The 27,374-nt window shown below is 49.6% G+C and overlaps 1 protein-coding gene across 1 annotated transcript in view; it reads right to left on the bottom strand.

Annotated features, from left to right (window-relative positions):
• Positions 1–27,374, bottom strand: part of FGF11 (fibroblast growth factor 11) — a 104,026-nt gene that overhangs the window by 31,900 nt on the left and 44,752 nt on the right. Inside the window, exons 2-3 of the mRNA XM_069215588.1 lie at positions 12,894–13,004; positions 1,945–2,048 (exon numbers count right to left, since the gene is read on the bottom strand). Coding sequence (XP_069071689.1) covers positions 1,945–2,048; positions 12,894–13,004 — 215 coding nt within the window. The remainder of the gene's footprint in view (positions 1–1,944; positions 2,049–12,893; positions 13,005–27,374) is intronic.

Here is a 27,374-nt window from a genome sequence, read left to right as displayed (position 1 = left end):
CCCTTCGCCTTTCCTAGGGTGCAGTAATATTCCATGCCTGTCCCTCTGAGGGATGTCGTCGGCCTTCCCTGACCTACTTACCTCCTGTGCTCAGGGCCGGGGGGAGCTGGAGGCGAGAGGAGTCTGGCAGAGAGAGCAGAGATGGGAGAGAGAGACAGGGAATGGAGGAGAGATGACCGGAGAGACAGACATTGAAATATGGGGCGGAAAGATAAGGAGCTGAAGAGAGCGGGTGGGGAGATGGAGCAGCGGGCGGGTTTTATGTAACCAACCTTGTTGTTGCTTCTTTGGAAAGAAAGCCTGGATGTGATGGTTGGTGATGGAGAACATCTCTCCTCCGGGGACTGAGTACAAAGTGCAGCTGGGCACCTGTGGTGCCAGTCCTGGGGTCTATTAGGGTGATGCTGGCAGCAGGACTGAGGAGCCCAGAAGGTGTGAGGGCGAGGACTTATCCACAGGACAGACTGATGGATCAGAAAGATGGCGGGCCCTGTGCATGGATGGTTGCAGGCTGGATGTAGAGTGATGAGTCATGCAGAGGGCTGAGTCATGCAGGGCAATGAGTCATGCAGAGTGATGGGTCTTGGAGAGTAATGAGTCATGAAAAGTCAGGCAGAGTGAATGCAGAGTTATGACTCATGGGGAGGGCTGAATCATGCAGAGTATGAATCATGCAGAGTTAGAGTCATAAAGAGTGATTAGTCATAGACAGTGATGAGTCATGCAGAGCAATGAATCATGCATAGTGATTGGTCTTGGAGAGGGCTGAGTCATGCAAAGCATGAATCATGCAGAGTGATTAGTCATGGACAGTGATGAGTCATGCAGAGCATGAATCATGCACAGTGATTAGTCATCGACAGTGATGAGTCATGCAGAGCAATGAATCATGCAGAGTGATGGGTCTTGGAGAGTAAGGAGCCATGAAGAGTCAGGCAGAGTGAATGCACAGTGATGACTCATGCAGAGTGATGGGTCTTGGAGAGTAAGGAGCCATGAAAAGTCAGGCAGAGTGAATGCAGAGTTATGACTCATGGGGAGGGCTGAATCATGCAGAGTATGAATCATGCAGAGTTAGAGTCATGAAGAGTGATTAGTAATATACAGTGATGAGTCATGCAGAGCAATAAATCATGCAGAGTGATTGGTCTTGGAGAGGGCTGAGTCATGCAGAGCATGAATCATGCAGAGTGATTAGTCATGGACAGTGATGAGTCATGCAGAGAATGAATCATGCACAGTGATTAGTCATCGACAGTGATGAGTCGTGCAGAGCAATGAATCATGCAGAGTAATGGGTCTTGGAGAGTAAGGAGCCATGAAGAGTCAGGCAGAGTGAATGCACAGTGATGAGTCATGGAGAGGGCTGAGTCATGCAGAGCATGAATCATGCAGAGTGATTAGTCATGGACAGTGATGAGTCATGCAGAGAGGAGTCAGATGGAGAAGTGTGTGTGTCCTGGCAGAGCAGATGCCCGAAGGACAGTCAGATTTACTGGGATACAGAATGTGCCTGGGAGAAGTCTGTGCGTTAACACGATGATAGTGACTGCAGGAAGAACGGACAAATGTGAGGAGGAGGAGCAGCAGGCCAGCGCTGTAAGGACGAGCAGCAGGCCAGCACTGCGAGGAGGAGCAGGCCAGCGCCGTGAGGAGGAGGAGCAGGCCAGCGCTGCGAGGAGGAGGAGCAGTCCTACGCTGGGAGGAGGAGCAGGAGGCCAGGGCTGCGAAGAGGAGGAGCAGTCTAGCGCTGTGAGCAGGAGGAGCAGGCCAGCGCTATGAGGAGGAGGAGGAGCAGGCCAGCGCCACGAGGAGGAGGAGCAGGCCAGCACTGCAAGGAGGAGGAGGAGCAGTCTAGCGCTGCAAGGAGGAGGAGCAGGCCAGCTCTGCGAAGAGGAGGAGAAGCAGCAGGCCAGTGCCGCGAGGAGTAACGCAGATACTCACGGAGGTGTACAGATGTCCTTCTCCGTTCATTGCCACGTAGTGTCCAGACGCGGAGCTCTGAATGGCGACCACTCGCAGCCCCACAGGGATGAGGTTGAAGAGAGCTGGGGAGAGTAGAGAGGTAGAGAGTGAGGGAGTGCCGATCCAGGTCCTACCCTTGCCCGAAACTGGTCTGGGGTACCACTGACAGGGCACCCCAGAAGGGGGAGACAAAGCCGCAACCTCAGAACCCTAGCCTCAGAACAGAAGCAGAGGGAAAGTGTGTGTGCGCGCTGGTGATCGCTGTCATCAAACTCTGGCACGTCTGCTGCGGCGAGGCTGGAATCTAACCAATCAGCAGTCGCGGCTTGCTGCAATCTGAAGGGGCGGGGAGGGTGGCGTGTGCGGGGTGAGCTTGGGAGGGGGTGTTTCGAGGTGGGCGGAACATTTTATTAAAAAAAAGAAAGAAGGAAAAAGGTACTTCCTCCGTTTCCGCCGCGCCGCACCTCTTTCCCTTGTCACTGCAGACACAGGCTCCCAGCCTGCCTTGCAGCCAGTCCTGACGCTGCTCAAAGCAGCATTGGGATTGCCTGGGAGCACCCAGCCAGGCTGCTTCTGGGCCGATTGGGAGGGTGTGTCTTCTCTTTCCAGGCCGGCAACACGGTGCAGGGCTGGAGAGAGCCTACTGTGCATGTGTATTTAGCCGGCCAAACACACATGCACACTAAGGGGAGTGCACAGTGCATGATATGTTGAAGTGAATCATCACTTTTGGGGCTCAAATAAGCATGTTTAAAGACATTGCCATGCTCTCAATGGGCAAAAATGCCTAATTTTGGGAATTTGTAAACGTGAATGAAAATGGCCAGCTTGGTAACATTAAGGCCTTAAACATTGTTTATATCCTGAGCGGAGTGATTTAAACAGCAAATGGAGTCATTTTGAATTCAAGCGAAATCGTCAGATTTTTGATGAAAAATCATCTCTGTCATACCCGTGACCCCGCCCCTTTCACAACAAAACGTCCTTTAACGTCCTTTCGTTGTGAAAGGTTTGCAACTTCTGATGGTGGTGGGGGAGGCAACACTCCTCCGCCATAGCAGAGGAGGCCCCTGACAGTCAGGGACGTCTAAGCTGCCCATACCCGCCATTAACTTACGGGACTTCAGAGCACCCCCAAACCCCATCTATGGGAGGTGACAGCATTAGGCCTTTGTGCACTAAGTGCTATCAGCGTTCAAACAACCACAGGAGTTGCTGTTAGAGCTTTTCTGTGCAACAGGGTGAACTTCACATGAAAGCTCAGTGACGTGATGGACGGGCAGCAGAGCAGTGTGCACCACCAGCGCCAAGAGGCGTCCTCACGGCACCTCAGACTGACCGTCATTGCAGCACCCCAACTATCACTGGTGCACCTCAGCAGTGATAATCAGTGCTGTACCCCAACCATTGCTGGTGCATCTCAGCAGTGATAATCAGTGGTGTACCCCAACTATCACTGGTGCACCTCAGCAGTGATAATCAGTGCTGTACCCAAACCATCGCTATTGCATCTCAGCAGTGATAATCAGTGCAGCACAACAACCATCACCAGTACACCTCAGCAGTGATAATCAGTGCTGTACCCCAACCATCACCAGTACACCTCAGCAGTGATAACCAGTGCAGCTCTGCAGTCATCACTAGTGCACCTCAGCAGTGATAATCAGTGCAGCAACCCAACCACCACTAGTGCACCACAGCAGTGATAATCAGTGCAGGATATCAGCAGTGATAATCGGTGCAGCAACTAAGCAGTGATAAACAGTGCAGCACCCCAGTTATCACTGGTGCACCTCTGCAGTGATATCAGTGCTGCACCGTAGCCATCAGTAGTGCACCGCAGCAGTGATAATCAGTGCAGCACCCCAGGCATCACAGGTGCACCTCAGCAGTGATAATCAATGCAACACCCCAAACAATCAATAGTGCATCTCAGCAGTGATAATCAGTGCAGAACCTCAGCAGTGATAATCAGTGCAGCACCTCAACAGTGATAATCAGTGCAGCACATCAACAGTGATAATCGGGCATCACCAGGGCACCCCAACCAGCGCACCAGTGCACCCCAACCATCACCAGCGCACCAGTGCACCCCATCCATCGCCAGAGCACAGGTGCACCCCAGCCATCACCTGTGCACCCCAACCACCATCAGCGCACCAGTGAACCCCAACCATCACCAGCGCACCGGTGCACCTCAGCCATCAAATGTGCACCCCAACCACCATCAGCGCACCAGTGAACCCAAACCATCACCAGCGCACCGGTGCACCTCAGCCATCATCAGTGCACCCCAACCATCACCAGCGCACCAGTGAACCCCAACCATCACCAGCGCACCGGTGCACCTCAGCCATCACCTGTGCACCCCAACCACCATCAGCGCACCAGTGAACCCCAACCATCACCAGCGCACCGGTGCACCTCAGCCATCACCTGTGCACCCCAACCACCATCAGCGCACCAGTGAACCCCAACCATCACCAGGGCACCGGTGCACCTCAGCCATCACCTGTGCACCCCAACCATCACCAGCGCACCAGTGAACCCCAACCATCACCAGCGCACCGGTGCACCTCAGCCATCACCTGTGCACCCCAACCACCATCAGCGCACCAGTGAACCCCAACCATCACCAGCGCACCGGTGCACCTCAGCCATCACCTGTGCACCCCAACCATCACCAGCGCACCAGTGAACCCCAACCATCACCAGCACACCGGTGCACCCCAGCCATCACCAGTGCACCCCAGCCATCACCAGCGCACTTAGGCTATGACAGTCAATAGCCACTGACATTAAATAACACACCCCAATTACCGCTGGCTCACATCACTCCAGACAACACTAGAACATAATCTCTGGAGCACCTCTGTGCTGGCTAATATAGTAGGGTGCTGACACACCAACACCAGGCTAACTGACTGTCGGTGCAGCAAACCAACACTGACTGCTAGACCTTGACACCAACAGCCACTGATGGTACACACACCGGCACTGACTGCTAGACCTTGACACCAACAGCCACTGGTGGTACGCACACCGGCACTGACTGCTACACCTTGACACCAACAGCCACTGATGGTACGCACACCGGCACTGACTGCCAGACCTTGACACCAACACTACTGACAGTGCATACATCAGCACTGACTGCCAATCCTTGACACCAACAGCACAGCAACTGAGGGTACTGTGCACAGCACTGACTGCCAGACCTTTATAAAAACACTAATTGACAGTAACACTGACTGCCAGACCTTGACACCAACACTACTGGCAGGACACACATCAGCACTGACTGCCAGACCTTGACACCAGCACCCACTGATGGTGCTGCACACCAGCACTGACTGCCAATCTTTGACACCAACAGCAGAGCAACTGAGGGTGCTGCGCACAGCACTGGCTGCCAGACCTTGATAACAACATTCACTGACGGCGCTGCACAGTAGCACTGACTGCCAGACCTTGACACCAACAGGCACTGATAGTACGCACACCGGCACTGACTGCCAGACCTTGACACCAACAGGCACTGGCGGTACGCAAACCGGCACTGACTGCCAGACCTTGATAGCAACGCCCACTAACTGTGATCCACACTACCACTGACTGGTAGACCTTCACAAAAACACCCACTGAGTATGATGCACACCATGACTGACCATGAGACCTTAACAACAACACCTACTGACTGTGATGCACACCAGGCCCTTCTTTAATGTCTGACCTGTCCCGGGTTTTGCGCCTCAAAATCTGGTCACCCTATATATGACATATATTGGTCTGTGACCCTCCCCTGGAGAGTGCCATCCCACATACCCAGATAGAAGGGGGGGGGGGTGACCCATAATTTCTTACCACGGTGCCCCTGACCCGAGGTGCACACCCAGGGTAGGCTCTCGTAATCGAGGCTGTACTGGGTCAAGAGCACAGAGAATACGAGCACACGGGGGGGCTTCAGGGGTAGAAGAAAGATGGCGGCCGAGCCAGAAGGACTAACTTACCAGAGAAGGAGCGAGAGACAAGACCAGAGTTCAGTGCTTTACATGAGCAGGTCATTCAGGCACTCAGCATCTGCACGGCTTCGGTGTCAAAGAAGTAGGGGGTACACTTATTTTAAGGAGAGAGTAAGCATCCTTGTACGCAGAGGTGCACTACTTTTATGGGAGTAGTTCCGGCTATTCTCAGGATGGGTGAAATACTTTGTATGGGGGAGTTCAGTGTTATTATCAGCAGGTGTGCAGTGTGTTTAGTAAAGGAGTACCTGCACATGCCAGCAGGGGTGTACAACCTTTAATGGGTGAGTACCTGCTAATCTCGGCAGGGGTGCGGTACCTTCTGATGGGGGGCTATCTGCAACTCTCAGCAGAAGGCCCCTGCACTTTGGGTTTGCAGTTACATGTTTCTGGGCGGAGAGGAGGGAAGGGGGAAGAGAGAGATGGAGGTAAAGAGGGGGCATCGCCCCTTGCCTGCAGAGGAGGGCGCGGGGACCCTGGTTGGAGAGAGAAAGGTCAGACACGGAGGAGGCAGCGACAGGGCAGGACGGAAATCTGACTAGACTCGTGCTAGGGAGGGAAACAGCACCGAGCCAAGGTGGGACATAGCCGAGGAGGCCGGATCACCCCAGCGCAGGGATCTGAGGGTTTCCAGGGGTGCTCGGGCGTCAGAGCCCTCTCACCACCAACAGTGTCTGCTTCCGCCCCCCAGGTGACTGTGTCACTGTGACCTAGTGTTACATTCTAACAGTCCTTAATTTGTTTAAATAAACGTGCCAGTGCCGTGGCTGCTGCAATTTAATGTGCGAACAGGGAATACTGAGGCAGCGTGATCCTGAAGCCATCTCGGGCGTATTTAAATAATTTACAGACACTCCCTGCCCCTTCAGCTCACTCTTGCAGCTTTCTGCTTTCTCCCTTTGTCACGCTTTTTCGTCTTTCCCTTCCTCCGTCCCGCTCATATGTATTTTTTGCCCGCAGTAAATGCTTCAGTCAGAAGAATAAGCGCCGGCCCTCAAAAATAAGTGCCGGTGCTCCGCACCGGAAACAACAAGGACAAATTAAGCACTGCATTCTAAGCAGACGCCTCCTTTCAACCCCACACAAGCAGGTAACTTCTGCGATGTGCCAGGAGCTGTCCTGCACACAGAGACATCAAGGAAGGCAAAAGGGAGTGGCTGTGAGTGTAGAAGAGATGGAAAGAGAGCGAGACAAAGAGAGAGTGAGAAAGAGAGATCAAGAGAAGGAGCTAGAAATAGCGGGAGAGAGAGTCACTCAGAGAGACAGACACTAAGAGAGGGGAGATAGTAAAATACAGAACGATTGCTTGTACGCATGCGTAAACTGTAGAGAAAAGAAAGGGAGAGAGATGCAGAATGACAGTGAGAAAATGAGGGAGGGAGACAGAAGGACAGTGAGAACAAAAAAAGAGTGAGCCATAGAGGGCGACATAAAGTGGGAGAAGCTAGAAGCATCACAAGGAGCAGAAAAAACAGACGCTCCTAGGAAACTTGAAGATGTGTGTTGGGGGGTCTCCCAATGAACGCCAGATGTTGCCCCCCTCTGAGTCTCATTAAAGGGGCGGAGCTTGCACTGGGATAAAGAACACTGTGTATGGGGGGCTTCCAACGTGGGCAGAGTGTACACATGCTTGCACTGGTATGTATGTAGCACAGACCTGGCTGTGGGGAGAAGGAGCGCTGCGCATTCATGGGGGCTTGGGGGTGATGGGTGGTTATAGATGAAAGACTGCGTGCATCAAGTGGGCAGTGCCACCTTTGGATTACACACACTGGGAAAGAGATATTAACAGACAGAGAGGGTCAGAAGGAAGGCAAACACGAAGGCATAAATTGAGACAAAGAGTGAGCAAGAGAGGGGGATGAGAAAACAGGGAAATAAGGGCTCACAAGGTCAGAGAGGTTGATACAAGCAGGATTATACGTTTACACAGGCATGATTAGAGACACAAATACCCACATGGAAAGAAAAGATATAAAATCAGAGAGGGAAGAAAGGGGATTAAAAATAAACAGAGAAGAAGAAAGTGTGGAACCGTGGTGTAGAGCAGTGTTGTCCAACCTTTGTATCGCCGCGGACCGGTAAATGTTTGATCATTTTTCCGTGGCCCGCTTGTCCCATTGTGTGACAAGCGGGCCACGGAAAAATGATCAAACATTTACCGCCCGCCACAGTGGGGCGGCCCGGTGCCGATTGATCCACGGACTGGCACCGGTCCGCGGCCCGGGGGTTGGGGAACACTGGTGTAGAGGGCGGGGTCATGCCGTCGCCTTCAGTTTTCAGATGTCATAACTGCTTCACTGCTGGGCGGTACATAGCCTTAATCCAGTCTCACGAATGCATTATTCCACAGTTAATCTTTTTTTTGTATATTCTGAAGCGATGTTTTTTGTATCTAAAGAGGCTGACTTTGGAAGTGTGCGGTACATATTCCCACATCTCCCTGGGTTACATGGAGAGGGTTGGGAGCTTCCTTGGGCCCGAGGATGGGTGGATCCTTTGGTTATTTCAGTGATTAGAAGCTTTCTTAATGAACAACTGGATTAGTGGATGACTGAGTACTTGGGTCAGGGGTGGGCGAATTGCTGAAAAGTGGTTTGTATCTTCTTGGTGGATAAGATAAATAAATGATCTCTCGGATCAGAGGATGGGTTCTTGGTGGATGACCTTGGGGTGACAGAATAGTTAAATTGTTGGTGGGTGGCTGGGTTATCTCTGAAAAGAGAATGGTTTGATTATTGGGGTAAGACAAATGCTCTCTGGAATTACACTGTGGGAGCCGTGCATTTTTGGGTACTGGGTGGGTGGGGAGGTTCTCATTCCATAGATCAGAGGATGGATGTGGTCTTGGTGGATTAGCTGTGATTATTGTGGACTGGTGGTTGTTGGTGGTTTGCACCATCTTTCATTTTTCAGCTCGGCGTTTGTTTTCTCGGTCATCAGATTTTGACCCAGAACAAGAGAAAGAAAAGCAACAAAGGAAAAGGATAAAGAAATATAGGAAAACAGTGAAAACAGAGAAAGCAGGAATAAAAAGCAACTGCAAAAGTGAGATAAAGAGGCGGGAAATGTAGGGTGATGAACAAAAGACTTATTTCATTTTTCTTTTCTTACAAAGTAACCTCTATTTTATCTTTTGGAACAAGGCCAGGTTGGATCATGGTGAACTCATAATTGTTGAGGGTGTAGTGTAAGTAGGTAGGTTTGACCACTGACTGTGTATCACCACTGTGCATTTTAGTTGTTCAATGTTCACCAGTTGCAGATTACATTTTGCATTCAGTTTCGCTGCCTATTGGCTTTATCATGGCGTTAGACATTGTAGTTGAGACATTGCAGATGAGCTGTGTTTTTCCACATGGTAAACTAAGCTTGTGTTTTTTGTATTTCTCTCACCGAACACGAACAGTTCTTGATAAGAGAGCACATATTTTTTGTTTTCTACAGTGCAGGGAACAGGTTGGCACTGGAAGGGGAGCCTTGAAAGGTTGGCCATTTTTCAAAGTTTTTCTTCCAACTCGGACCTAAAGTAGCCAGAATGTTTGGATATTTCCATCTGAGACGGGAGGGCCTTTCAGAAGGCTTTTTCCATGATTGTTTAAGCTATAAAAGAGGTGGCCCTGCTCAGCAGCAAGGGAATTTCCGAGACCTCGGTCTGGATTGGACGTCGAAAGCCTGACATTTTCCTGTGAGGGTGGATATCTCTTTCTCGCAGTTTAAAAGGGGTCATCAACTTGCTGGCATGAGAAAGATGAAGAGCTTGGCAGGTCCTATGGTGATGCATTTTTACTTTATCCTTTGCTTTGCAATTATGCTATAATATAATCACATTTATTTGCTGTGGACATTGCAGTTGAGAATCACTTTGATATATTTTCTTTTCATTGCTGTGACTTCTTTTAAATGGTTGCCTTTGACCTACTAATCTCCTTCATTTTTTAGGAACCTCCTGGTGGAATAATAATAAATGTCTTCTTTAAACAAAGAAGTGCATTACAGAGATTTTTGTCAGCTCGGTCATTAGTGAAAGCAAAACAGAGGGATAAAATAATGAGCCAGTTTTTGGTACACTGTATTATCTCAAGAAACAGTGGGTGTTTGGGGTCTTGTTGGTTTATCTCTGGAATCATGGATGGTTTGGACCTTAGTGAATGCTTGTTTTCAGGTTCAGATGATGGTCGGATACTTGCTGGTTTGTTAACTTATCTTTAGGGTCAGAGGATGATGTGGTTCTTGGTGGGTCATTGGGGTAAACCCTAAACTCAGAAGCAGACTTTGTTTGCAGCTGATGCTTGACTTACTCTGCAAAAAGATGGTGGTTTGTCTTGTTTTGTAGTTAATTCTCTCTTTGATCAGATGATGGTTTGGTACTTGCTGTGGGTTGGATATCTCCAGCATCTCAGGATGATCTCACTCTTGGTGGATGTTTGTATTTTCTTTAGGATCAGAAGAGGGCTCCCTAGTTGGTAGATATATGGGGTATTTGATGGTGATTCCTTGGATTATCTCTGGGATCATGATGGTTGAATTTCCTCTGAGATCAGATTATGTTTAAATGGTGGGTTCTCTCTGGTGTCTGTGAAACGTTGGTCCTTGGTGTGTGTTTGCATTATATCAAGAATGGGTGAGAGTTGGTGAATGATGGGATTATCTCTTAAAAAGATGATGCTGAAATTAAGGAGGGGTGTTGGGGTTATCTGAGGTACCAGCAGATGATGGTGTTCTTGGAGGATGGTTACATTACCTCAGGGCACGGGGTTAAGGTCTTGGATAGTCAGATTATTTCTATGACAAAAGGCAAATTGTTAACATTTTTTACATGGATCTGCAGTCAGATTAACAATGAAATCTTGTGCACCAATTATAAATTTAGCACTGCCTTCTAATCCCTTGCATAGCGGGTCTAAATTCATAGTTATGTGATGATTACCACACCCTGCAAGTTTTCCCCTGAGGATTCCATCAGATTTCATCAAGTCAAACCCGACAAATTCCACAGGAGGAAAGACCATTAAAAAAGGCAAAAAATGCTGGATTCAGTATGTTAAATGCAGATTAGGCTTGTTATGTCTCATTTCTGAGTTGAAAACTCAAGATTGGAGGTATTTATCAAACCCGGTGGGTACTGATAGGTACCGGGTGCGGTAAATACCCAGCCTTCTGGTGCACAACTTCAAATATAGACCTTGGTGGGAGCCACGATTTCCGGTTTACGATCATAGTGTGTACCTACTGCCAGGTTGCAGTCGACATGAAATGAGGTCTTGATATCGAGTATATTGGCTGCTTTGCTTATAATATGAATAATTTCTGGACATGGCTGACAAATACAAACTGAATTGATGGCCCTGAAGAAATCCTGTTGAATGGACAAAACGCGTTGGCTGTTTCTGCATTGAATGTTTTTCTATTTGTAAAGAAAAGAAAATTAAAGAGAAGATTTTAAATGGATTGAGACTGAATTGGGACTTTCTAATATGTTTTTAAGTTGGTGCATCATTATCAATTGTTTATCTACAGTTCCTTCTCGGGTTGCATCTTGCCAGCAGGTGTTTAAATGTGTGCACACATCGTCAAATCAGCAATTTTTATTTGAATTGGAAATACTTGTTAGGTGATAGAGGTTAGGTGCATGTTCTTACAGCCTGCTGCTTTTCCTTTAGATAATATTACTTGGTGGGAGGCACGTTGGCTGTGTAAGGTTCTTTAAGGCAGTGGTTCCCAACCTTTCGACTCCTGTGAACCCCCACTTTACCATTATTGGAACCCAGGGACCCCCACTGAGTCACTACTGGAATCCGGGGACCCCCACTGAGTCATTACTGTACACTAGGGGCCTAATCTGTTAATATTATTTAATTTTCTAAGCAGTCGCAAACACCCTGAGGAGGCTTGGCGGACCCCCAGTGGTCCCCGGACCACAGGTCGGGAACCACTGCTTTAAGGTATGTAAGGCTCTCGGTGGCCAGCTACATTTCCTCTGATAGTACATTTGTTGTGTTTTCAGAGCACAGTTTGGTTCCTTCTAAGTTCACGGTATTCCGGATTCCTACTGGGACCAGGCATTGTTGGCTGCTAATGTGCAGTGTTCGGGTTTAGCCAGCCATTGCATAACTGCTTGCATCAGAAAGTTAGTTGTAACTAGAAAGCAGGAGTTTTCTCTCTTTAGTTGTCAGGGAATGACAAGGCTTTAGGAGAAAGAAGTATTAATGGGTTCACTCGGGGCAGTTTATTTCTGAGGCAAGGTGGACGCATTAGTCCTCGGTGGATAACTGGCTCGCCTCCAGGACTTGAGGGGAACCTGAGTTTTTGTGGTAGTGGGCTCCTAGCTCGTTGACACGCACTGAGACACACATGAGCATGCTTTGACCTGTAATAGGAAATATGTGCATGGCCACTAGAATTACGTGAATTTGCAGCTGCCGCATTTTACGCATAGTAATAGATTAGCCGCATTTTCCACATAATCCACCCACTGCTGTATAACCTGCAGATATTACCCAAAAGAAATGATTCGAGTTCAAGCGGATTTTAAGTTATTAAAAACGAAGCAGCACGTGTTGCTGTGCACTCAATGTCCCTTTGCAAAGATTAACTGGTTATCTTTCTGTTGCATGTTGCTATCTTTGTGTGTCAGACTGGTTCTATTGATGGGATACCTTTGTACAGATAGTGTTAACGTGTAAAAATGAGAAATTAATGTGCCCCAAAATGCCGCATAAATTGGATTTCTTGCCGCATAGTTTGATCCTCCACTGCCGCATAAACCCAGAGGCCCTGAATATGTCTTCAATGAAAGGTGAATAAGTGATCATGAAAACCGAAGGGAGCAGGCGTCCGGCCCCAGGAACGCCTCGGCTGGCCCCCTCCCGTACCGAGGGTGGCCCCGGCCCCCCAGATACTTACTGGAGGAGCTGCAGTCTTCCTTCGTGCCCCCGATGGTGCCGTCCGGCTTCATCTGGAGGAAGTACCCCTGTCTGCAGAAAAGCCTGGTCACGATGCCCTTCAGCTGTGGCTCTGGAGCGCCGGCAAGGGGGTGCAGGAGGAGGGAAGGGGGGAACAGCGGAGATGAGAAGGGTGTGGTGAGAGGAGGGGGTAAAGGGAGATAAAGGGAGAGAGCAAGGCGGTAGAGGAGGAGAGAGCAAAAGGAAAGAGTGTGAGAGGGAAACACAAGATAGAAAGCGAGAGAGATGGGTAGGAGAGGGAGAGAGTACAGACGGAGGGAGACAGAGAGCGGGAGAGAGGGGGGGGAAGAGGAGGGAACAGAGGAGACAGAATGACAGTGTGGGAGAGAGAGGGAAGAGAGAAAGTAAGAGATGGAGAGTAAGAGAGAGAGAGAGGGAAAAGGCAGAGAGAGGAGAGAGGGAAGAGACAAACAGTGTGGGAGAGATAGAGGAGAGAGAAGCGGTAAAGAGTATGTGAGAGAGAGGAGGGGGAGGGAGAGAGACAGGAGAGGAAGAGAGGGAAAGAGGGTGAGAGGAGACAGAGAGAGTATGTGAGAGAGAAGGATAAAAGAGAGAGAGAGGAAGACAGAGAGAGGGATAGAGCGAGATGGGGAGAGAGAGAAAGAGGGTGAGAGGAGATAGAGAGACAGAGTGTGTGAGAGAGAAGAGAGAGAGTATGTGAGAAAGAAAGGAAGGGAGAGAGAGAGGGAGACAGAGAGGGAGAGAGAGAGAGAGAGAGATGAAGAAGAGAGAGGCCGGGGTGCGGTGGGGGATGAAGTTCAGAGAGAGAGAGGGTGAAAGATGCAGAGAGTGCTGTTAGTTTCAGCCTGGTGGGCACAGCGCGTGCAGAAAGAAATCATTTGATCTGGGCTACCATGGGTTTAATTGGCATTTTTCTGAATATTTTAACTTTGACCTTGAGGTTCCCCGGGGCAAGATCTCTGCAGCGGTTCCAAACACTTCTGAGAGATAAACAGCTGAGGTTGCAGGATGCAGATGTGAGTCTCTTGCAGGGAGGGGGTGGGGGGCTCAGACAGGACACGGGAGGTGCTCCCCACACCTAACTAAACATTACAGACTCAGGCATGAGACAGCAAAACTGCCCTCGCCTCAGGGCGCAGATATTGCTGTCTGAGCCATATTGCAAGCAAGGGAATTTGCCCCCATACCATGCGTAGTTAAAAGCAACCCTAATTGGGGTGCAGTGGGTCTCTCACTCCCAGGGACCCCGGTGCCAATGCACCTGCTGTACTGTTGAAAGCTATTCTCCTCCTGCCCCCCTCTAGTTTATACACGTCTTACAGACCCAGTCTCAGTAGGTTGCACCCGTCTTGCAGGCTCGGCCTCAGATAGCCGGATGGACACATGCACCTCAGGCAAAGCCCATCACTCACCATCTTCAGGAAGAACCTCAACACATGTCTCTTCGATAAAAACTGATTGATTGACACATCTCACACGCTTGGCTTCAGGCAGGAGGATGGACACACATCTTACAGGCTCGCCCTTGGGCAACAGGAAGACACACGTATTACAGTCTTGGCCTCAGAGAGCAGGATGAACACACCTTACAGGCTCGGCCTCAGAGAGCAGGATGGACACACATCTTACAGGCTCGGCCTCAGGGAGCAGGATGGACACACATCTTACAGGCTTGGCCTCAGGGGGCAGGATGGACACACATCTTACAGGCTCTGCCTCAGAGAGTAGGATGGACACACATCTTACAGGCTCGGCCTCAGGGAGCAGGATGGACACACATCTTACAGGCTCGGCCTCAGACAGCAGGATGGACACACATCTTACAGCTCGGCCTTAGACAGTAGGATGGACACACATCTTACAGGCTCGGCCTCAGAGAGTAGGATGGACACACATCTTACAGGCTCGGCCTCAGGGAGCAGGATGGACACACATCTTACAGGCTCAGCCTCGGAGAGTAGGATGGACACACATCTTACAGGCTTGGCCTCAGGGGGCAGGATGGACACACATCTTACAGGCTCGCCTCGGAGCAGGATGGACACACATCTTACAGGCTCGGCCTCAGGGAGCAGGATGGACACACATCTTAGAGGCTGGGCCTCAGGGGGCAGGATGGACACACATCTTACAGCTCGGCCTTAGACAGTAGGATGGACACACATCTTAGAGGCTCGGCCTCAGACAGCAGGATGGACACACATCTTACAGCTCGGCCTTAGACAGTAGGATGGACACACATCTTAGAGGCCCAGCCTTGGCAAGCAGGATGGACACATACGTCCTAAATGGGACAATTGGGTGCTGCACATATTCAGTGCCAGCTCTCAGGATGCTTCCTGCATGGGACCCTTGGGTGCTGAACATCTTCTGTGCCAGCTCTCAGGATGCTTCCTGCATGGGACCCTCAGGCAGTGCATTTATGCAGCTGGCGCTCTGGATACCTCCTGCTTGGAACCCTCGAGCGGTGCATTTATGCAGCTGGCTCTCAGGCCTTTTCCTGCATAGGCCCTTCAGGCAGTGAATTTATGCAGCTGGCTCTCAGGACACTTCCTGCGTGGACCCCTCAGGTGGTGAATTTATGCTGCTGGCTCTCAGGACAGTTCCTGCGTGGACCCCTGAGGCGGTGCATTTATGGAGTTCTCAGGACAGTTCCAGCATGGGCCCTCAGGCAGTGAATATATGCAGCTGGCTCTCAGGACAGTCCTGCAAGGACCGCTGAGGCAGTGGATTTATGCAGCTGGCTCTCAGGACAGTTCCTGCGTGGACCCCTGAGGTGTTGCATTTATGCAGCTGGCTCTCAGGCCTGTTCCTGCATTGGCCCTTCAGGCAGTGAATTTATGCAGCTGGCTCTCAGGACACTTCCTGCGTGGACCCCTCAGGTGGTGAATTTATGCTGCTGGCTCTCAGGACAGTTCCTGCGTGGACCCCTGAGGCAGTGCATTTATGGAGTTCTCAGGACAGTTCCAGCATGGGCCCTCAGGCAGTGAATATATGCAGCTGGCTCTCAGGACAGTCCTGCAAGGACCGCTGAGGCAGTGGATTTATGCAGCTGGCTCTCAGGACAGTTCCTGCGTGGACCCCTGAGGTGTTGCATTTATGCAGCTGGCTCTTAGGACAGTTCTGCCTGCAGTGCTGACCGTCCAACTTGCAGTGCTGACCGTCCAACATACAGTGCTCACAGTCCTACCTGCCGTGCTGACCGTCCTACCTGCAGTGCTGACCGTCCTACCTGACCGTCCTACCTGGAGTGCTGACCGTTCTACCTGCAGTGCTGACCGTCCAAAATACAGTGCTCACAGTCCTATCTGCAGTGCTGTCCAACCTACAGTGCTGACCGTCTTACCTGCGGTGCTGACCGTCCAACATACAGTTCTGACCGTCCTACCTGCAGTGCTGACCGTTCTACCTGCAGTGCTGACCGTTCTACCTGCAGTGCTGACCGTCCTACCTGGAGTGCTGACCGTCCTACCTGACTGTCCTACCTGCAGTGCTAACCGTCTTACCTGTGGTGCTGACCGTCCAACATACAGTGCTCACAGTCCTACCTGCCGTGCTGACTGTCCTACCTGCAGTGCTGACCGTCCTACCTGACCGTCCTACCTGGAGTGCTGACCGTCCTACCTGACTGTCCTACCTGCAGTGCTGACCGTCTTACCTGCGGTGCTGACCGTCCAACATACAGTGCTCACAGTCCTACATGCAGTGCTGACCGTTCTACCTGCAGTGCTGACCGTCCTAGCTGCCCTGCTGATCGTCCTACCTGAAGTGCTGACCCTCCTACCTGCACTGCTGAGCGTCCAACCTACAGTGCTCACAGTCCTACCTGCAGTGCTGACCGTTCTACCTGCAGTGCTGACAGTCCTACCTGCGGTGCTGACCGTCCTACCTGCAGTGCTGACCGTTCTACTTGCAGTGCTGACCGTCCTACCTGCGGTGCTGAGCGTCCAACCTACAGTGCTGACCGTTCTACCTGCAGTGCTGACCGTTCTACTTGCAGTGCTGACCCCCCCTACCTTCAGTGCTGACTGTCCCTGCAGTGCTGACCATCCTACCTGCGGTGCTGACCGTTCTACCTGCGGTGCTGACCGTCCTACCTGCGGTGCTGACCGTCCTACCTGCGGTGCTGACCGTTGTACCTGCGGTGCTGACCGTCCTACCTGCGGTGCCGACCGTCCTACCTGCGGTGCCGACCGTCCTACCTGCAGTGCTGACCGTCCTACCTGCAGTGCTGACCGTCCTACCTGCGGTGCTGACCGTCGCACCTGCGGTGCTGGCCGTTCTACCTGCAGTGCTGACCGTCCTACCTGCAGTGCTGACCGTCCTACCTGCGGTGCTGAGCGTCCTACCTGACCGTCCTACCTGCAGTGCTGACCGTTCCACCTGCAGTGCTGACCGTTGTACCTGCGGTGCTGACCGTTGTACCTGCGGTGCTGACCGTCCTACCTGCGGTGCTGACCGTCGTACCTGCGGTGCCGACCGTCCTACCTGCAGTGCTGACCGTCCTACCTGCAGTGCTGACCGTCCTACCTGCGGTGCTGACCGTCCTACCTGCGGTGCCGACAGTCCTACCTGCGGTGCTGACCGTCCTACCTGCAGTGCTGACCGTCCTACCTGCGGTGCTGACCGTTGTACCTGCGGTGCTGACCGTCCTACCTGCGGTGCCGATCGTCCTACCTGCGGTGCTGAGCGTCCTATCTGCAGTGCTGACCGTTCAACCTACAGTGCTGACCGTTCAACCTACAGTGCTGACTGTCCTACCTGCAGTGCTGACCATCCTACCCGCAGTGCTGACCGTCCTACCTGCGGTGCTTCATCTGCAAAATATTAAGTTCCAGGGCCCAAGGTATTTCTCATTGTTCCACCGCAGTTGATGCATCTAACATGTAACTATAAACTTCAGATGTAATTTTGAGTTTTATCTTTTTTTTTTTAAAGATAAATGAAACCGTTCAATGTTCCACTAATAAACTTTGCTTACAAATTACACCCTCCATGTGGATTTTCATTATTAGGTGCTGGTGTCAGTGCCGAGCACCAGAAAACACCAGCACAAATTAAGCACTGGCTACCCGTCATTCCAGTGGACTCACTTAAAGCCTTTATGCTAAACAAGCAGCGAGGCACTCAACACAAGACCTTGAGAGCTGCCATTCCGAGGTGACCCGTACATCACTCTCTGAGGGACTATTACCTCAGGCAGAAAGTTCTTATCCCACTATCTGGTTACTGAGCCCACTGAGTGATAAAACATTTGTGGGATTTTGGAGAGTGACGTCATTGTTGTATTTTTTTTTCCCTATTAATAAATGTTACCAATAATTTTACATCCACTTCCATATCATTTCCTGGAGCCACACTTGAGTTAAAGAGTTAGGGCCTGATTTAGATTTTGGGGAATGAGTTACTTCATCACAACTGTGACGGATATCCTGTCTGCCAAAATCTAAATCCTATAGGATATAATGGAATTTATATTTCAGCGGTTGTGACTGAGTAACTCGTCCGCCATAAATCCGGCCCTTAGTGCCAGTGGCATGCGCAATTTGTTTTTCACAAGCGTAGTCTTGTGTAAACGCTGATTAACGGGCTATGAGTATCACTCACATTTCTATGTATTGCGGCACTGTAGGTTTTGTCACCAGGACAATTTATAAAGGCTTTGGGGCAGTGGCGTAACACAAAATGATGGGACTCCCCAAAGAATATATGAGGGGCCCACGAGTCTGCCATATCTCACACCTATTCAATGACTTTGTACTTGATGGGCCCCCTTCATGGTTTGGGGGCTGCCTGCCAGCCCCCCCCCCCTCGCCCGGCTCCGCAAGGGTTGCAGGGGACAGCGTTATGCCCCTGCTTTGGGGCTGGGGAGGAGCCAGCCATGTGCACTGGCATCTCCAGAGGGGGCCAACCTGTGGCCCGGGTCCCAGCTCTATTTGTCCTGCCCACTTGTACCCCAACATCACAGCTGCTGAATGGCTACAGGGATCTGTAAAATATACAGACACTGCTCCTTCCCACACTGATTCATTTGTCCAACAGACTTTCATTTCAAAGCAGTGTCACTTGTATAATCTTTGTATGTATATGTACATTTTTGTATTAAATGCATACATGCACTTAGAAGCAAACATTGTAAGCAAACATCTACACATATCTAAATATGTATATATATATATAACACATATATATGGGTACACGCATACAATCACACATATATAATCTTTGTAGCTGGCCCCTCAAGTTTTACCAATGTGTGTCCCCCTAAAGTTCATGTCCAGAAATTGGGGTGGGAGGAACTAGGGGAGTTTCACTCCATGGAATTCTGCGGAGTTACAGAAAAACTCAGCTAGATTTTGTAGAGTTCTGGCAATGGGCAGAAAATATGCAGCTCACGCTGCTCGCGCTGAGGTTTAGTGCCGGTGGCGTGAGCACCACTGAAAATCAGAGCAAACAGCACCGTATGCGCACGGCCGGTTAAGTTGATTTTGCAGTACCTGGAGTAGAAAATCTACATGAGCATAAGCAAATCTACTGGAATAGCAGTTCTCTGACCGTCACCACTTGCGAACGCAGGGACCGCTCGCATTAGAAAATCATGCTAGGGGACGGCAAATCTTGCTCGCGCCAACTCACATATTTTGGAGCCTTGCGGAAATAAAATTTCACCATGTGGCAATTGGCGGAATTTTGCCAGAACTCCGCATTAATGAGTAACACTGAGTGACCAAAATTCTGCCTATTCCACAGGCAGTACGGAATATTTTGGACACCCCCTACTAGAGTTGCCGCTGACCATGCGTAGACATCTGTAATAGGAAGGAGCAACAAGGCCTGCCGCTTTTGATGCTGTACCTTAGCTGATGTCCTGTCCTGACCTCTGTGTGCCTCCTACTGCCACGCCACGGTTCCTTATTGTCACCGCCTCCCACTACTTCCCTCTGAATTTTAGGTCGATGTGGAATAGATGTATACAATTTATGACTAAAATTGCAATTGCACAGGGTATATATCCCAGGAAGCACATTAAAACCCCAGTCACCACTGGTAAGGTAATACATAATTCGGTACAAACTCCTGCTTGCCCCTGACTCTGTCTTACAAGCCAGTGTAAGGTGCATAACCCGCAGGTATTTACTCAGCGAATGTTAGAGGGAGATCAAAGCCTGATTTAGTTCTGGGCGGATGGAATCCCGTCCCCCGTATTCCCATCTCCATAGAATATAATGGAATCGTAATACAATTGTCTGCTTCAATGTACTTCAATGGGGAAAATAAAACCCCTCTATTTACTTTTCAAAATCTCCCTCTTTGTAGGGCGGAAATGTTGGCATGTATGCCAATCTCAGGTCAGCACCTCTCTACCCTGACAGGGGGGACCTCCTTCCATAATAGTCCCATTTGTCATTTCAGAAAATAAATTTGTTTCGAGATCTGAGCCACCTTCAGAGGTTAAGGCTTGAGCCAAATGCCCTCCCCGTGTCCCCCAACCCTTAGAAAAGAGGCCCAAGGGGCCGAGAAGGAGCCTGTGCTCTGCACACCGAGTGAAGGTAACCCCCTCTTCCCAGCCCTTCCCCGGAGGAGCCGGACTTTCCCGCCATCCTGTGAATTGATGAGTCTTTCTTCTCCTGGCCTCGTTTCCTTCTCGGTCTCCGAGGCTAAATTACCCTCCAGGGCTTGTTTCTTTGCAATAACCTTCTTTCCTGATCTGATTATTTTTGGGTTTCGGGGAAGTTCCATTTTTCTCGATGCAGGACTTTGGTGGATGACTCTCTGGTCCCTGATGAGAGAGTGCGCTGATGTGTCGGTAGGGCTGGGTCAGACCTGTGAGTCACTCTACCAGCACAGCTGAGACACTGCAGGTCAGAAGTGGGGTGCACTGATAGAACTGTGTGTGTGCCCAGTGCCGGAATATCACAGGGTGCTGCATGTCAGCTTTGGGGTGCATTAGCAAGCTGTGTGTGGGCCCCAGTACTGGAATAACACGAGGTGCGGCATGTCAGCTTTGAGGTGCATTAGCAAGCTGTGTGTGGGCCCCAGTACTGGCATAACCCGGGGTGCTGTGTCAGCTTTGGGGTGCACTAGCGGAGCTGTGTGTAGGTCCCAGTACTGGAATAACACGAGGTGGTGCATGTCAGCTTTGGGGGTGCACTAACGGAGCTGTGTGTGGGCCCCAGTTCTGGAATAACACGAGGTGGTGCATGTCAGCTTTGGGGTGCACTAGCGGAGCTGTGTGTGGGCCCCAGTTCTGGAATAACACGAGGTGGTGCATGTCAGCTTTGGGGTGCACTAGTGGATCTGTGTGTGGGCCCCCGTTCTGGAATAACACGGAATGGTGCATGTCAGCTTTGGGGTGCACTAGCGGAGCTGTGTGTGGGCCCCAGTACTGGATTAAAATGACCATGCAGCACTACCAAGGTTGTATGTGGGTCTTAGTACTAGAATAACAGGAGATGCTGCGGGTCATTTTTGGGGCGCATTGGCGGTGCTGTGATACGTCCGATCACTGGAGTTGCACAGGGGCTCGGGTCAAGATTCAGGTGGATCCCAGGGTTGTGTGGGTTCCATCACCCAAAAAGCTGGACTTGTTGCAGGCCACTAACAGAGGGCGAGCGGGGCTATAAACCTGGCGGCTGATGCATGCATTTATGAATTAGTGGAATAATATGGACTAGCCAATGGCACAGTGCAAACAGGTGGCGAGAGACAAGAATATAAAAAAAATATTTAAAATTGATTTACTCATAATCAGAACGAAAAAGGCAAGAGTCCATTTTGTTTGTCACTTTTACAAATTGACGGCTCCTGGTCCTTTAAAAATTAATATATAATGGGGTAACCCAGTGAACCTCAGGATCTGGGTAACAGTTAGTATAAATAACAAAAATCCTGTTGGTAATCAATTGCATAATTAACCAAGAACAATTCAAGGTCAAACAGAGAACTGATCAACAACAATACACTGGAAGAAGGAAAACAACCAAGGAGAATCACTTATTTGCAACACTGCATGTATCTTCATATATATTTTACCACAAATATATGAAGACATCTATGCACAATGGATCAGCAGTTGTTCCAAAAGGGGGTAACAAAGTGATACAAGTGCTCGTGCGGAGTGAACATGTGAGGGTTAAAAATGTTTAATAAAGCTTTGATTAAACAAAAAAAAAAAACAATATGCCAGTGAGTCTTTCTTTTAACATGTTAAAAAATGTTAAAAGAAAGACTCAAAGACATAACCTCTCTGTGAGTCTTTCCAGCTGAAGGGCATGGAGGTCCAGCCTGGAGTGCCTCAAAGAAGATGGCAAATTCTCCTTGGGTTGCTGGGCGGGGGGGCTGCATTCCCTGCAGCCACTACAGGTCCTGCGGACCCCATCACCAGGGCCTTTTTTAATTCTTTTTCTTAAATGGAGGGAGTGCGAGGCCCCCACCTCCCAAAGCGTTTATGGCCCCAGAAACCCCATTCTTTAGGGCCTAATGTGGGTGCCCCAGTGCCCACCCGGGCACCCACCCTGGGGCACCCACAACAAACAACATAGGAGGCTGTGGGGGAGCCCCAGTGCAGTACACCTTTCTCCCTTTTAATTTTAATGCACGGTCCCAGTGCCGTGATCGGCACAGGAAGGAAGACCGCATACCCCCTTCCCCTTTACTATTCACATCAGGCCCCTGGGCATGGGGTCCTCAGGGCTATGACCGGCTCAGGGAGGGGGCCGTGCATCCCATTTCCATGTACTATTTACACCGGGCCCTAGTGGATGGGGTCCCAAGGGCCCTAATTGGCGCTGAGGGGGGGACCCCACACACGCCTCTCTCCACAATATTTTATTTGGCCACTCAGCAGTAGCCCAAACTGGGGGTCAATTTACTTTAACAAAATGGCAGACACCATTTGTTTTTTTCCATGATCTCACAGCAGTGTTGTGGGTTTGCAGCAAAAAACAGCTATTTTAAAAAACATTTTGGCCACTTAAGTGGCCATCTGGAACCCCCCCACCCCACCAAGGGTTATTGGGGCAGGGTATCCATCCCATGCCTCTTTTATATTTAAAAAAAAAAACATTATCGGGACAGGAGAGTAAGAACCCGATTTAGAGTTTGACAAATGGGGTTACTCCATCACAAATATTACGGATATCCCGTCCGCATTATGATTTAATTATATCCTATGGAAACTGTAATATGACGGATCGAATATCCATCACATTAGGCCTTAAGTCCCCGAGTCCTGTAATGGCTGCCTCAACATTTTCTTTCATGTTGTGGCCAGCAAATCAGGGTGCTTGTTCTCATGGAAGCAAGATGGTCCAAGGAATGGAAAACCCCCTCTGGTCCAACCATAATGCTCTATTTTTAGGTTGATCTTGCATGACTCTTGCTAGGCACCCTTGTACCCAACCATCCAGAAATGCAAATATTTTTCTACCTTAATTTATCAAAAACTACTGAATCCATTTGCACAAAATCACAAAAAGCCTGCATTCTGGACCAAGATCCTACCAAATTTGCTGTAATTCCATTCAGCATTTTTGTAATATCGCATTCCAAAAAAGTTTATGGAAAATGCTTTGGGATTTTGCATTTTGAGACCCCAGCTTTTTCTCGTCCCTCACTTAATGGATCATCCAGAAACGTTCTATGACAAAACTACGGAAAAAAGAGCACTTTTGGAAAGTTTTGCGAAGATTCGTCAAATGGCGGCAAAGTTATTACCAAACCAAAAAAGGTATTTCTTATGGGAACGCAGGCCTAACTATAACTACTCCATGAAAAACACCACTGGGATATATATATGTGTGTGTGTGTATAGTTATGGTTGCTTTAGGGCACAAGTTATTGTTACTTGATATAACTATAACTGTTGAATTTCAAAGGTTTTGTACATTTGAAATTAAGCTTAACTCTAATGTCCCTGTAAGCGTTGTTTTTTCAGTGAATTTCTATGTTTTTTAAAATTCTACTTCCAAAATATGATGTTCCTGCATTTTTTCAGCTAATTTCCCAAGGGACACCACCAGGGCAAAAAAGCTTTTTTTCCAATTTTTGGAAAAATCTGTGGATGATCCATGATCTTGGGGGCAATAAAAAAAACAAGTGCAGTCTCCACGCTTATATTGAATATCCCTGGGTTGGCCAGGTCCCGGAGGCCTTCACTATTGAAAAACAAACAAACAGAGGGGGCTCTTTTGAGCCCAAGGGACTGCCACCTCCCTGGGGATAAATACAATTTATTGAGGGGGGCACGCAGACCCCTCTGGCCCCATGGTCCACCATCTTCCTGGGGTCAGTAACTTATTTTAACCTGGCAGGGCTATTGTCCCCTGGCCAATTGTGGCCCTGTGGACCCCGTCCCTCAGTGGCCTGGCCACTTTCATCTCAGTGCCTGGCCCCCACCCAGGACACCCAGTGTGCAACTATGGGTACCATGGGGGGGGGGGACCCTCAAGGCCCCCGTAGTCCTAGCTGGCTTCCTGCCATCTGCGGGAGCCAGCATTGCTCTACCACTATTGAAACTGCGAAATATGCAGCTCCCTGCCTGCAGGAGCAATCTTTCACTTGTTTCCGTGTTCCCGTGATAGCGGGCAGGTAAACAGATGAAAATTCTGCTCCCAGCAAGCAGGAGCAGTTTGACAGCTTGCTGGGAGCAGAGGCAGTGTTTGCTCTCGCTTGGCAGGAGCTGTCACAGCTTCCGCCAATCGAAAACAAACAGCTATCTCCCAATGGTGGGCACCTCAGGAGGTAACAGGAGCGGTCCCTGAGGGTTGGCGGTCCCCAGGAAATCAGCCATGCTCCCACCCCCTTTAACTGGAAAGGGCGGCCCGGGGATGCGGCAGTCCCCTGGGCTATATATGGCCCGGGAGGGTGGCCCTGCAGCCCCCCTCCCAATTTCAAAAATGTATTTTGCCCCAGGGAGGTGGTGGTACCCTGGCCCGGGGGGGGGGGCTCGATTTGTCCCCCTCCCCCCCAGCATCTCTTTGTTATTTTAGCCCTGGGTTATGGTCCCCGGGGCTCATAAGAACCCAATGGAGCAGGGTCTGCGCACCCCCCCATATTTAATTAAAGCCCTGGGGAGTTAGTGGTCCCCAGGGTTAAAAGGAGCCTTGGGGGGGGGGGGGGGGGGTTCTGTGCACCCACTCATTTTTTCTTACTGTTGCATGCCCCCAGTACCTGGCCAACCCAGAGCCTACATTGAGAACAAGCGCAGGAGACAACACTTGTTTTTGTTTTTACATTTTCGGCGGATTCACAAATTTGGCAAAAAATGCTTTTTTGCCCTAGCCGGTATCCAGGGGGACCCCAGCACCAAGACAAGGGTGCCAGGGTATTCCTACCCTGATCCCTTTTCTTTTTTTTACATTTGTTTGGGGACTCGGCTGAGGCTTAGTCCCAAACTGGCTGCCAACAATTCATTGCTGAAGTGTTGGCAGCAAATCAGATCTCTGCAAAGCTCTCCAGGATCGGAAGAGCCTCTGCATTCCTATATGTCTATATTTCTTAAATATCTCTACAACTACTGAATAGATTTACACCAAATCACAAAAAGCATGCTTTCTTGACCAAAAGCTATTTTTCTGCCAAATTTGGTGTAAAATCCGTCCAGCTGCTCAGGCTGTAGTCATGTTCAAAATTCATATGCCAAAATGCATGAGGAAAACGAGTGTTGGGCCCCCCTTTTTCTCAGCTGCCACATGATGGATCACCACAAAACTTTCAAGACAGCAGCTGACCCGACTTTCGTATTAGTTTCTGATAATTTGGTGAAGATTTATCAAACAGCGCCAAAGTAAGTGGCAAATGTTAGAAATGGGGTCTTTAGTTGGCAGTGGTTTGCACCCTGTCCAAGTAGGGACCCTTACTCTAGTCACGGTAAGGGAGCCATACAGCTCAGATAACCCCTGCTCACCATCACGGTAGCTTGGCTCAAGCAGTCAGGCTTATCTCAGAGGCAATATGTAAAGTACTGCACACACACACACACACACACAGTGACATAAGTACTACAAAATGACTCCACACCAGTTTAGAAAACTAGCCAATATGTATCTGAGTAAAATAAGACCAAAATAACAAAAATCCCTCATACAGAAGTCAAGATATCACTTTTAAAAGCTTAAGCAAGTCTTAATCAATAGGAATCAATGGATGTATCTCTTTAGCACAAAGTACCTTGGATGTGTCAAAAACAAAGATGATGTGGGCCACAGGGTGGGTGAGGCGCCGGAAAAGCAAAGCAATGCGTTGGTTCTTTATTACGCAGGGGAGGTGATGCATTGATTCCTCCCAGGTGAGACGATGTGTTGGTTCCTTACTGGCAGGGGAGGTGATGCGTTGATTCTTTTCTCACAGAAAAGGCGATGCATTGATTTCCGTACACTCAGCCTTGGTTCCTTACTGTGGTGTGTGGTCGATAAAAAATTGGTGCCCAGGGATGATGCATGAAAATCAAGATGCGCTGTGTTGATGGGATCGTTGTGAAACGGGGCACTGCACGCAGGTTCTCCAGCTGTGGGGGCTGTCAGATGAAGCCTTTGATGTTAGTGAGACTTCACCACAGGAGACAAGCTTAGTCCAAGCCCTTGAAGAACCTTTGGAAGGAGGATGCAGAAAGCCAAGGCCAGTCCTTTCACTCCCAGGACAGAAGCAGCAAGCCAGCACAACAAAGCAACAGGCACAGTGGCAGTCCCTACTACAGCATTCAGCTTTTCTTCCTGGCAGAATTTCTTAAGTCCAGAAGAGTGTGGTGTCAGAGGTCAAGTACTTATACTCAGTTCTGTGTTTGAAGTGGGCAAACTTCAAAGAGAAGTCTTTGTAGTGCACAAGACCCTGTCTTTTTCTGCCCTAGCCCCGGACACATTCCAGGGGGTTGGAGACTGATTTGTGTGAGGAATGCACAGTCCTATTCAAGTGCAAGTGTCAATTCCTCCCACCACTCTAGCTCGGGAATCAGGAAGCCCCATCAGCCCGGTGATAGGTAATCAGGATATGCAGGGCACACCTCAGGTCCCTTTGTGTGACTGTCTGGAGGGAATGCACAACCAACCCAGCTGTCACTCTGACCCACACGTGTATTCAGAAAACAGGCAGAGGCGCAGAATGGTTTAGCAAGAAAATGTCCACTTTGTAAAAGTGGTATTTTAAAACTTACAATCAAAAAACCAACTTCAACAAAATATGTATTGTTAAATTGTGAGTTCAGAGACCCCAACCTCCATACCTCTATCTGCTCCTACTGGGAAATCACACTTAAAATATATTTCAAGGCAATCTCTATAGGAGAGATGGGCCTTGCAAGAGTGAAAAACGAAATTAGCAGTATTTCACTATCAGGACATGTAAAACACACCTTTGCATGCCCTACCTTTTAAATACCCGTACCCTGCCCATGGGGCTACCTGGGCCTACCTTGGGGGTAACTTATGAGTAATAAAAGGGAAGGTTTGGGTCTGGCAAGTGGGTG

The sequence above is a fragment of the Pleurodeles waltl genome, chromosome 12, assembly GCF_031143425.1.
Source record: "Pleurodeles waltl isolate 20211129_DDA chromosome 12, aPleWal1.hap1.20221129, whole genome shotgun sequence".
Taxonomy (NCBI): domain Eukaryota; kingdom Metazoa; phylum Chordata; class Amphibia; order Caudata; family Salamandridae; genus Pleurodeles; species Pleurodeles waltl.
Note: the sequence above shows the minus strand (reverse complement) of the source record. Positions and strands in the feature narration are given on the sequence as shown.